Here is a 10,486-nt window from a genome sequence, read left to right as displayed (position 1 = left end):
CCCTACCCAGCCCCCGAGGCACCAGTACGCAAATCCCCAGACTCTTGAGTCGGTGACAAAAGGTAGCCAAGGGACCAAATGTCCAGCCCCAGAGGCTCTGGGAGACCATGGGGGCAGGGTGCATTCCTCCAGGGGCATACGTGTGCCCGGGAGGGCTGCATCCCGGCGCCTACAGGGGCAAAGCGGTGCCACAGCTGGGCCACTGGCAGGGAGTCCGGGCAGCATCACTCACGGAACCAGCCCTCTTCCGCCCCGGCCTCCCAGGGCCACTGTCCACGCCTGAACACTCAAAGGCAAACAAGTTTTATTCACAAAAGACCTCGGCACCGGACTAAGAAAATGAGCCCCACTCCCCACTCCCGACCATTAGGGGCCTATTTATAAAGATGGGGGGCAGTGGCACAAGACGGAGAAGGCGGGGAGTGCAGGCAAGGTAAGAAGGACCCTGAGGTCCTTGGCCTTCCCCGAGGGCGGGGTCCGCCCTTCCAGCACCGCCGCAGCTGCTGCAGTGACCGCCTGGGAGAAGCCAGCACAGCTGGGAGCAGGGGACAGCCGGCAACCTGGCGCCCGGGGGCCCGGCGCAGGGCCGAGCTGAGTCGCCTGTGCATGTCCCATCTCCTTAAGGCTTCCCAGGTCGCACAGAAGGCCCCGCCTCTGCTGCCAGCTCAGCCCCCTTGCCCATCGGGGGTCCTGCAGGGGTGGGGCTCCCGGGGGCACCCTGCTCTGGCCCTGCTGGGCCTTCTGCTTCCTCTCTGACCCCATTCTCACCCTCTTCGGCCTCAGGGCACCCTGGGGAGGCAGGGGGCCAGGTGGGGGCCAGAGCAAGGGGACCATCCCTGGCTGCCACTCCAGTGCCATCCCTGGCACCCTGGTCCACCTTCCTTCGCTTCCTCACATCGTCGGCTGCCTTGGCCCCCTCGGGCTGCGGGCAGGGCTGCTCGGCCTCCCTCGGGGCCTGGCTGTCCAGTTCCTGGGTCCCCGCACTGAGGCTGCCCGGGCTGAGGGCACAGCCCTCCAGGTTCAGGGCGATCTTCTCCACCTCCGAGGCGCTCGGGCCCGGCCGCACTGGGGCCTGCTCCCGCAGGTTCACCTCCAACTTCCTCTTCTTGCTCTCCTTGAGATTTGGAGACTCGGGCCCCTCCTGCACGCCGGCCTCATCTACCTGGGCCCTCTCCAAGGCTCCGGCCTCCTGGGACTCTGTGCTGGGCGGCTGGGGGCCCTCAGCCACATGACCCCCCTCTTCCTCCCTCTTTGGCCCACAGATCTGCCCTTGGGCATTGGCCTCGGGGAGGGGGTCCCCCGGGCTTTCCTCCCCCTTGGCCTGTCGGCGGCCAGCTGGCAGGGGTGAGCAGGGCGGAGAACATGGCCTGAACTTCTGCAGCTTGTCATGGGGCCCCCAGACGAACTTGCAGCGGGGCTGGAAGTGCTCCCAGGCGAAGTGCAGCAGCTCGCGGCGCTGGTGGCGGCAGCGCACGGTGAACACGAAGTAATCCAGGGCGCTCTGCCGCACGCCCGGCAGCTGCTGGCGCACCAGTGTCTCCTCCAGGAAGAAGCGGGCCAGAGGCGCCTTGTAGTGCTCTAGGCCCAGCTCACCCAGGGACTTGAGGATGCGAGTGATGCGCAGGTTGTTGTGGCTGTGCCTGGCGGGGGCACAGAGGGGTGCCGGCGGGGCTGTACGTCAGGGTGGGCAGTTCTCAGCCAAAGCCCACCCTCCTCCCCTGCGCCATGCCACGCATCGCCATCCTTGCCCCAGGATCCTCATGGCCACTAACACAGACATTGGCCCAAAGAGCCAGTCTCCACCCACCCCTGCTCACCCCCAGGGCCTCGCCCCAGTCCCCAAGGCAAGGGCCCACGGGCCTGAACTGCGTAGGTGAGGCTGTGATGCACCCTCTAGAAGGGTGACTGTCCTCTGGCCCCACGGAACACCCACCTCCAGCATCACTGGGGGAGGTCCACAGGGGGACCCTCTAGAGGAGGGGGCCCAGCACAGGGGCCTCAGTTATCCACAGGCAAGGGCGGTTGTGCCGTCTGTGGATTCGTGCCCTGTGCCTCCTCCCAGCCAGTCAGGAGTGAGGCTCAGAGCCGCTGGAAAGCTGATGGAGCCCCACTGGCAATCTGACCCATGCTTACGTGGCAGGTGGGCACGGCCAAGAAGCCTTTCTTCATCAGGCAGGGACCACCCCCAGGAAGATGCTCAGAGCCACAGGCACCAGCCCTAGAGTCCTTTTCCGTGGAAGTGCTCCCTGCCCTGCACCTGCCTGAACCTGAGACAGGCTGTGCCGACCGCCACGCTGCCAGGTGAGGTGGGGCCCAGCGCGGGAGGGGCGTCCTCACCAGCTGAGGTTCTGGAAGCGTTTCTGGTAGTTCTGTGCCCGGCACACTCTGCCGGTGGCTCGGTCCTGGAGCTGGATCCCATAGAAACCCAGCATGAGCTCGTAGGCCTGAACCAGCCGCTCCCTGACCTCCTCGCAGTTTTGAAATGCCTGAAAAACACCCCGAGAGTGGCTGAGAGCTCAGCGGCCAGCACAGCCAGGACGCCTCCCTCAGGCCCCGGGTCATCCCAAGGCCTCAGCTCGGACTCTCAGCGGAAAGTGACCCCAGGGATGCAGGGACGCGTTGATGTATTTCTCTCTTTACTCCGAGCCGCTGCAAGGTAACCCCGGGGCCGAGGCCTCCCTCTGCTGTATCCTGGGGAGGAATTCCTTGAGCCAAGGGAAAAGCTCAGGGACTCCCAGGACTGGGCATGGGGCAGGAAGCACCCACCCTGTCCCCTTGGTGCACCTGCTCTGCCTCCTTTGTGTGTTCCTGGCTCCTGGAGCCCCTCCTGACCCTCGAGGGCATCCCTGCTCCAACCCAAACCAGGGCTGACCAAGGTAAAGCCCACTCATGCTGGCTCGGCTTGCGGTCCCTGTCCTGTACCCCTGGACGTGGGCAACCCTCGCACAGTCAGATCTCTCTGCAAGGAGCACTGGGGGCCAGAGGCAAGGACCACTTGGGAGGGAAGGTCATTACACTAGGGGCTCCTCTGGCTCCTGCACTCCAAGCAGACACCTGTGTCCTGCTGTGACCCCTCCCTGGGCGGCGGCCTCCTGCCTTCAGAGCTCACCTCAGCCTCCTGGACTGTGAGGGGCTTGGCATGCCAGTTCACCCCTGGCTCCCGCAGGGGAAACAGCCTGCGAGGGAAGAGATGACAGAGGCCCAGTCAGTGGCAGACGTGGGCGCCCAGCCACTCCATACTCACTGGCTGAGCGACCTAGGGCAGCCCTCCGCAACTTGGGCTGGCTGGACCACACGTGCCACACGCACTGCGGGCTTTCATGAGTCAATAAAGCCAAGGGGTGAGGGCGGGAGAGCTCCAGGGAGGGCCCCGACAAGGCCCCAGAGCAGGCGAGGGGACAGAAGCCCCAGCCTGCGCGCTCAGCTGTAAGGGCACCTGCCAGCCACCCTGCGGCCCTGTGTGCCTTTTTGTTATTCTGCACGCCTTTCCCTCCCATCATCAGTGCTGCAGAATTATCCCCCTGCGAGCCGTCCTCAAGGATGATGCATTTGTGGGGCTGCGAACCCTCTGTGGTCAGAGTGGCTCCGCGGACAGGCCCCTGGGGCCCCTTGCACCGAGGCCGCACCCTCGCCTCCAGAGAACCAGTTTGTCTGCTGCTCTCCCTGACCGGCAAGTCCAGTTCCGGTTCTCGGCGACAGAGGCTGTTTATAGCTGAAGAACCCTGACTGCGAGACGGGGTCTCCCCGCCCCCGCCCCGCAGTTCCCGGCACTGGGCCCTGAGCTCAGCGTGCGCATGCTCAGAAAGCGGGCGCCTGGGCGGGGCCTCGAGCCCCTCCGTAGCCACGCCCACCGGCCACGCCCACTCACCACTGGATGTAGTGGTGATTGTCCTCCAGGAGTTCGTACTCCTCCCTCCAGTTCTGAAGAATGTCTTCAATGAAACAGCCTGTGAGCCGCATGGGGACAAGTCAGCGGGGGCTGCCGAAAGCCCCTCCCTCCGCTTTCTTTAGGACCTCGGGGTTTGGTAGCTTCAGGACGGCCCAGTTTAGGCCGCCCGTCCCTCTGCAATCTGAAAAGCGGACCCTCTCTGCTGACTGAGGGCAGACCCGAGTGGGCAGAGCACGCTGGGCACTCTGGGCGGGAGGGCCCGGGAGAAGAACAAGTGGGCCCAGATCCACACCTGTCTTTGCAGAAGTGGGGCCTGACTGCACTCCCCAAACCACAGCCTGCTACCTGGAACTCTGCCCTCAAACAGAACCTGCAGCCAAGCCCCACTCTGCAGTCTGGTCTCCTGCAGGGTAGCCCCTGTTTCTGCAAAGGGCCAGGAGGGGGATATTTAAGACTGTGCAGCCATGTGGCCGGTGCTGTGGTGGGAACACAGCCACAGACAATGTGTAAGTGGACGGGTGAGGAAGGGTTCCAATAAAAGCTCACTTATGAACACAGAAATCTGAATTTCACATGATTTTCACATGTCAAAAAATATACCTTTAGTTTTCCCCAAGCATTTAAAAATGTAAAAGCCATTCTCTCTTGTCAGTTCACACGTGGGGCTTTCCCAGTACAGCGGGAGGGCTGAGTAGTTGTGACAGAGACCGTGGGGCCTGCAGAGTCACCAACATTCACTGCCTGGCCCTTTGGAGCACATTGCCCAAGGGGTCCAGGACGAGGGCCGGGGCCTGGGCGGCCCCTCAGCAGCTTCCAGGGGGCACCATGGGGTGATCAAAAAGCCACGCGTCCAAACTAGGTCCCAGCCAGGCAGAGGATGGAGCGGAGCGCCCCCAGGACGGAGCTGCCAGCAGGCACTCACCGTTGGGCAGGAACCGGATCTCATTTCTGTAGAAACTCAGGTTGGGCATGTCACCATTGCCATCTTGTTCCACCAAATCCTGAAGAGCCAGAGAGGCAACAGTCAGGACACCATCAAAACCAGGCTGCCTCCAAGGGCCCCTCAGACCAAAGCATTCCCGGGGGGTGAGGGGGGCCTCTGCTCTCAGCCTGCAAACCTCCAGACATCCTGAAGTCTGGTGAGGACCCCGAGTGCCCAGCCTGGGCCCCTCACCCCACAGGTGAGGACCAGCATCCACCCATGGGGGACAGCAGCCTCCTCTAACCGTCAGCAACTACCTTCCCCTCCTCACCAATGTGGGCCAGGGCTGGGAGGTCCCCTTCATCTGCACCCCGAAGAGAGCCCTGGGGTTGCCTGGGACTCCTGGGTACAGAGGACAGGGGCTGAGGGCCAGGAGACCATGAGATGGGTTAGGGGTGCCGGCCTCGGGTGGACGCACTGCCAGCTGGCCCTGCAATGCATTCTAAAGGCAAGAGTACTGAGGTCGGAGTTAGGGCACCACGCTGTCACCCCACAATGAGGAGACAGAGCAGTAGCCCAGGCGGGGTTTTTGTTTGCCTGAGAAGAGGGGCCGATGGGACATCGTCCAGCTGGCCTTTTCTGGGAGGACCTGGTCCTGGGTGGGCTGCGGGGTGTGAGGGTGCTGCAGGCAGCTACGTACCGGGTAGTGGTGCCGGTACCTGCGCGTGTCCCGCGCAGCTCGCCAGTTTCTGGACCCCGTCACCCCAAACTGGGAAGAGAGGAGACTGGATGAGACCCCCAGGGGAGACCCTCCCCACTTCTTGAGGCAGCCAGCAAGCAGGACCCACCCTAGGGAACCCCCATTCTGGGCCAGCTGTCAGCAAAATCAGAGGGGGCCGGAGCAGCTGGAGTGAGGCTGGCCCCCTGCCACCCACTCCAGCCCTCAGGACCCCTAGGCCAATGTGCATCCTTGGGGTGCAGTGCCCCCAAACTCATTTCACTTCTTCCTCCCGTGTTTGCTGGTCACCCTGGCTGGAGCACACCCCCGGACCTTCCTCTGGGAACCGCCTTCCCCAGTATTTCCTCCTTGCACTCTGTGTGCTCTAAGTGGTCACCACCAGGCTGTGTCCCCAAGGGCAGTGGCACTGTCACTTATAGCCCCAGGAGGAGTCCCATATGCTTCCCACAGGGGCGTTTCTCAGCAAGATGCCAGCTGGGCCAGCAGATGAAACCGAACTCGGCAGAAGCGGGCCCCGCCCCTCCATCAGTTTCCACCTCTGCTCCACCCCGGGGCCGGCCAGGCACCTCCCTCAGCTCAAGGCTACAGGTCCTGACCAGATACTGCCCATGGGCACGACTCAGAGCAAGACCAGCCCCACAGGTGCACATGTGACACAGCCTGGATGAAGCACCGAACATCCTCACTAGGACCCAGTGTGGGGCAGGCAGAGAGGACCACAGGGTTCCTGGGGGAAGGGGAAGGGATTGAGACTTTGTAGAGGTACAGAAGCCACAGCAGGAGGGAGATAGGAAGAGGTCAGATTCCTGCACTGTGACCCTGCCCACTGCCCACTGCCCACCCTACCTCCTGGAGGAACCTGTGCCCGCCTGAAACACTGTAGATGTGCCAAGGCCGCAGGCCTTCCAGGCAGGCCCAGGAGCCCCTTGGGGTCCCCCTTGCTGGCCACTCCAAGACACAGAGAGAAACCTGAAAACCAGAGCTCTCCTCTACTTCAGGGAGGATCCATACTGGACACCACAGGCTGGAATCCAAGCCTCTCTAGCTAGACATGGTGCCAAGACACCTTTGTCCCAAAGCAAGTGGGACACAGGGTGACAGCTATCACTCAGGTCCCTCCCTCTAACCTGGAATCACAGCAGGAATGCAATGCCCAGAGAGTTTTAGTAACAGCTGGTAATGATGAATAACCATGGTCATGACAAGTAACTAGTGGTGACAAAAGTAACCACTGGTTACAAGTAATCAGAGGTAACAAAGTAATGGCTAATAATGACAAGTAACCAGTGGTAACAGCGCGTAACCAGTGGTGACAAGAGTAACTGGTGGGCATGGCCAGCCCCCCTGGCTCAGGTAGGCCACCTCCAAGACAACATGAGCTCAGCTCCAGCAAGAGTGGGTGGGAACTGCACCCAGTGCGCGGGTCAGCGGGGGTGGGGCAGACTGGGGGCTCCTTGGCCTGAGCCAGCCTGGAGCCTTGGGTGGGGTCAGGGTGGAGAAGGGAGCGCCAGGAGGCCTCTGAGAGGCTGGCGAGAGCAGTGGAGGTGGCCAGCGAGGAGGGCTGGGATCTATTTAGAGGACACAGTCAAGGGGCTGAGAATGGCATGTGACACACATGGATGAGCCCGGGCCATCCTCTTGAGGAAGTGTCATCATGCAGATCTGGTCCTGGGGATGCGGGTCTGAGGGTGGCCCTGGAATCCCTGCAAGATGCCCTGGTTGGGGGTGGGGCGCGGGTTGGGACAGATCTCAGGGTGTCCTGGGGATCATCACCGGAGCAGGAGGAGGAGGTGACCGGGAAGAGGTCCACAGCTGGGGAGGGAGAGCCGGGCCCCCAGCCGGGTCTCCGAGAGGTGCCTCTGCACCCGGCCGCAGGGTGGAGGGGGACGGCTCCCCAGAGCAAGGCCTCGCCCTCTCTTCCGCCGCGGCGCCTGGCCGGCTTCCCCAGGGGCGCGGGGTCCCCAGCGCGCGGGGGCGGCACCTGGAGCGCGCTAGGCCGCGCTTCTTCCTCGGCCTTGGCCTTGGCCTGGTCCTCCGCGTCCCCCGGAGCGCCGGCCTCGCCATCCTCGGTGGCCGCGGCGCTCGAGCCCTCGCCGTCCTCCTCCTCGTCCTCCTCCCAGGTCGAGTCGCAGTCCGGGTCGTCCATGCTCGCGCGGCTGCGGGGCCCGCTCAGGCGGAAGCGAAAGTGAAAGAGGGAGGAAGCGCGGGGGCGGGCCGGGGGCGGGCCGAGGGGCGGGCCTGGGGCTGGCGCCCGCCCTGCCCGGAGGATGCCCGTCCCCAGGCTGTCCCTCCGAAGGATGACCCCCTGGAGGATACCTGTCCCCTCTGAGAATACCCCTTCTCCCCTGAAAGTCCCTCCGGAGGATGCTCGCCTCTGCCCCCCGAGCCTGCCCCCATGCCACCTTGGCGACTTCTCCCTGGAGAGGGGCCCCCCAAAGATGCTCGCCTGAAGGATGTTCCTGCGAGGATCCCCTAGAATAGGATGTCCCCCTGGAGGATGTCTGTGCCCCCGCAAACCCACCAACCAGAAAATCTCTCTCCCCTTGCCCCAGAACCTCCCTCTGGAGGACTCCTCTCTGCCCCAAGGTCCCCACCCTGCAGGGCTCTCTCTCGGAGGATGCCTGCCCCCTCCATGGCCAGAACTGTTGCCTGAAGAAGGCCCTCCTCTGGAGGGGGTCCTCCTCAGAAGAATGTAGCCCCGGATGCCCTCTGGAGGATGCTTCTGGAGGACCCCTGCCCCCAGGAGAACACCCCACAATATCACCTACCACGATGCCCCCCACCCAGGATGAGCTCAGCGAGGACGTCCCTCTGAAGGGTGCCCCCCGGATGTTGTCCATAGCAGATGTCCCCCACTAAGGACCGCCCCCAGCAGGATGCCCTCCAGCTGTCGCCTGGGGCTGCTGTCTCCTCAGATTTCCTTGGGGGAGCCACCTGCCTCCAAGCTCCCTCGGACTGTCGGCAGAACTCCTCTTCCTGAGGCAGCAGGACGGAGGTCCGTGTCCCCCCAAAGGCTCACAGCCGGGCACTTTGTTTCTTCAAGGCCAGCAGAAGTCTCTTCCTGACTGAGAGTCCCGCAGTGCCACGTCTCCGCGGGCCTGACCTCCTGCCCCTTGGTCGCATTCTAACGGTTACAAGAAAGCAGGAGTCACCTGCACGGAGGGCGAGGCCCCTCACAAAGGCCAAACATGGAGACAGAAATGCCTGGACGTCCTCTTCAGGTGACCCAGGCCAGTTAAACACCCCCGAGGGGCTCTCTCTGGGCCTGTGAAGTGGCTGCTGGCACTCCCTCTTCACGTACAGGGACCCACTTCAGACACACTTCAGCTGCATGTTCCCCAGCAACTGTGGGTCTCGTACTCACCCTCTGCCTTTGACACCTGCTGGGTGGCGATAGGAAGCCAGCAAAGCTGGTGCCCCACCACTGGAAACGAAAGTTGAGAGTGGCCACTCCAGCTAAAATTCTTCTTCTGTAACTACTATACCGCTTTGTTTCAAAAAAGCATATCTGGAATCTAGGTCTGGCTTTCAGATTGGGCCACGAGGATGGCTCCTGGGCGAGCCCCCTGCGGGGTGATGAGTGAGAAGAGGGAGACGGCCCAGCCCTCCCCGCAGGACGCTGCCCTCTCCCCGCCCGGCAAGCCAGTGAACAGGCCTCAGGCTGCCCATTCCCCGGGGACGTGGCTTTCCTCGAGCTGTGCAGCTGTCAGCAGCCCAGAGCTGACGGGAACCCTCCCACCTTGGCCGTGGGTGCGGCTGAAGACCTTTCTTTGTGCTGACGCTCACTCCCTGTGGGCTCATCCACCTCCAGCACCGCCCCGGGCACAGTCTCACCTGGGTGGAAACTGCGTGTCCTGCTATCTCGCTTTGTGAAAGGACAGTGGTGACTCCCCCAAAGGTATGGAGTTCTGGGCATTTTTGCCAGTTGTGGCCAGGGTAGGTTTCCTGAGGAGCGAGGAACAGAGTAGCTGTGGGCAGCCAGCGGGGCTGGCCCTCTGCAGACTGCGCCGTGGGCCTGGCCTGCTCCCGGGCCGATTTGCAGCCAGCCTTGGAGAACCCGCAGTGACATCCAGGGGGCTGGGAGCCTCTGAGGGAGGCGTTGATGGGCTCTGGGGGCACTCTGCAGGGTTAAGCCACCCCCAGAGCGCTTGGGTGGGCAGGCCCTGCCCGCCTCTGCCCCAGGAAACAGACACGTGTGCGGTATAGGTGAGGCTGCCACAGCCCCAGCCTGGCCGCGCTCAAAGCACAGGTTTCCCACTGCTGCCTGCTGCCAGGGCCAGGACCACCAGCCCCTCCTCCACCAGGGTTTTCTGAGACATCGCCCAGCCTTACAAGCGACAGTCACACCCAACCGCACCTTTAGCTGCTTCTGTGCATGGTCTGCCCAGAGCTCATCTCTGGGGCTTAGCCCAGGTCTTCCCTCTGCAGCCTGGGACGCCAGCTGTGGGCTCTGCACTCCGGACGGCTCGCTGCTGCGCTGGGCAGGGGGTGGAGGGTGAGGGCAGTGAGAGGGAGGCCTGGGGTGGGGGTGCGTTCTCTCTGCGACGCTGCCGACTTTCGCTCCTCTTCCTTCTGACGCACTCAGGCCACGGTGCCTGCCACGCAGCGGGGAAAGGTGACAGAACCCTGTGTCTGGGCACCTGGGGTGAGCGTGGTGTCCCCTGAGCTTGTCTGGCGGCAGAGCTCATGGGCTCCATCTAGGAATGGAGAGGAGAGGCCAGGGTGTGCAGGGGCAGTGGTGGCCACGGACTCCTTCCTGGGTGCCATCCAGATTCTCCTCCATGCAGCAGGAGGTGACCGTTGAGGGTGTGATCTTCTGTTGAAGACTCACTCCCTGGGGCCCCCGAGCAGTGGGTCTAACCATGGGGTGCAAGCTTCTGCCCTAGGTTCCAGCACAGGATGGCGGAGCAGGAAGGCCGGCGGCCGTGCAGGATCA

At 63.3% G+C, this 10,486-nt stretch overlaps 1 protein-coding gene across 1 annotated transcript; it reads right to left on the bottom strand.

Moving 5' to 3' along the window:
• Window positions 1-287: 287 nt before the first annotated feature.
• Window positions 288-7,845, bottom strand: OGFR (opioid growth factor receptor). Its single transcript, XM_010954350.3, has 7 exons — window positions 7,532-7,845; window positions 5,512-5,580; window positions 4,812-4,890; window positions 3,869-3,947; window positions 3,110-3,176; window positions 2,338-2,486; window positions 288-1,640 (listed from the first exon to the last, which is right to left on the bottom strand). The coding sequence occupies exons 1-7, from the start codon at window positions 7,694-7,696 to the stop codon at window positions 620-622; spliced, it is 1,629 nt and encodes a 542-aa protein (XP_010952652.2). The 5' UTR covers window positions 7,697-7,845; the 3' UTR covers window positions 288-619.
• Between the last annotated feature and the right edge of the window lie 2,641 nt (window positions 7,846-10,486).

The sequence above is a fragment of the Camelus bactrianus genome, chromosome 19 (assembly GCF_048773025.1).
Source record: "Camelus bactrianus isolate YW-2024 breed Bactrian camel chromosome 19, ASM4877302v1, whole genome shotgun sequence".
Classification (NCBI taxonomy): Eukaryota; Metazoa; Chordata; class Mammalia; order Artiodactyla; family Camelidae; genus Camelus; species Camelus bactrianus.
Note: the sequence above shows the minus strand (reverse complement) of the source record. Positions and strands in the feature narration are given on the sequence as shown.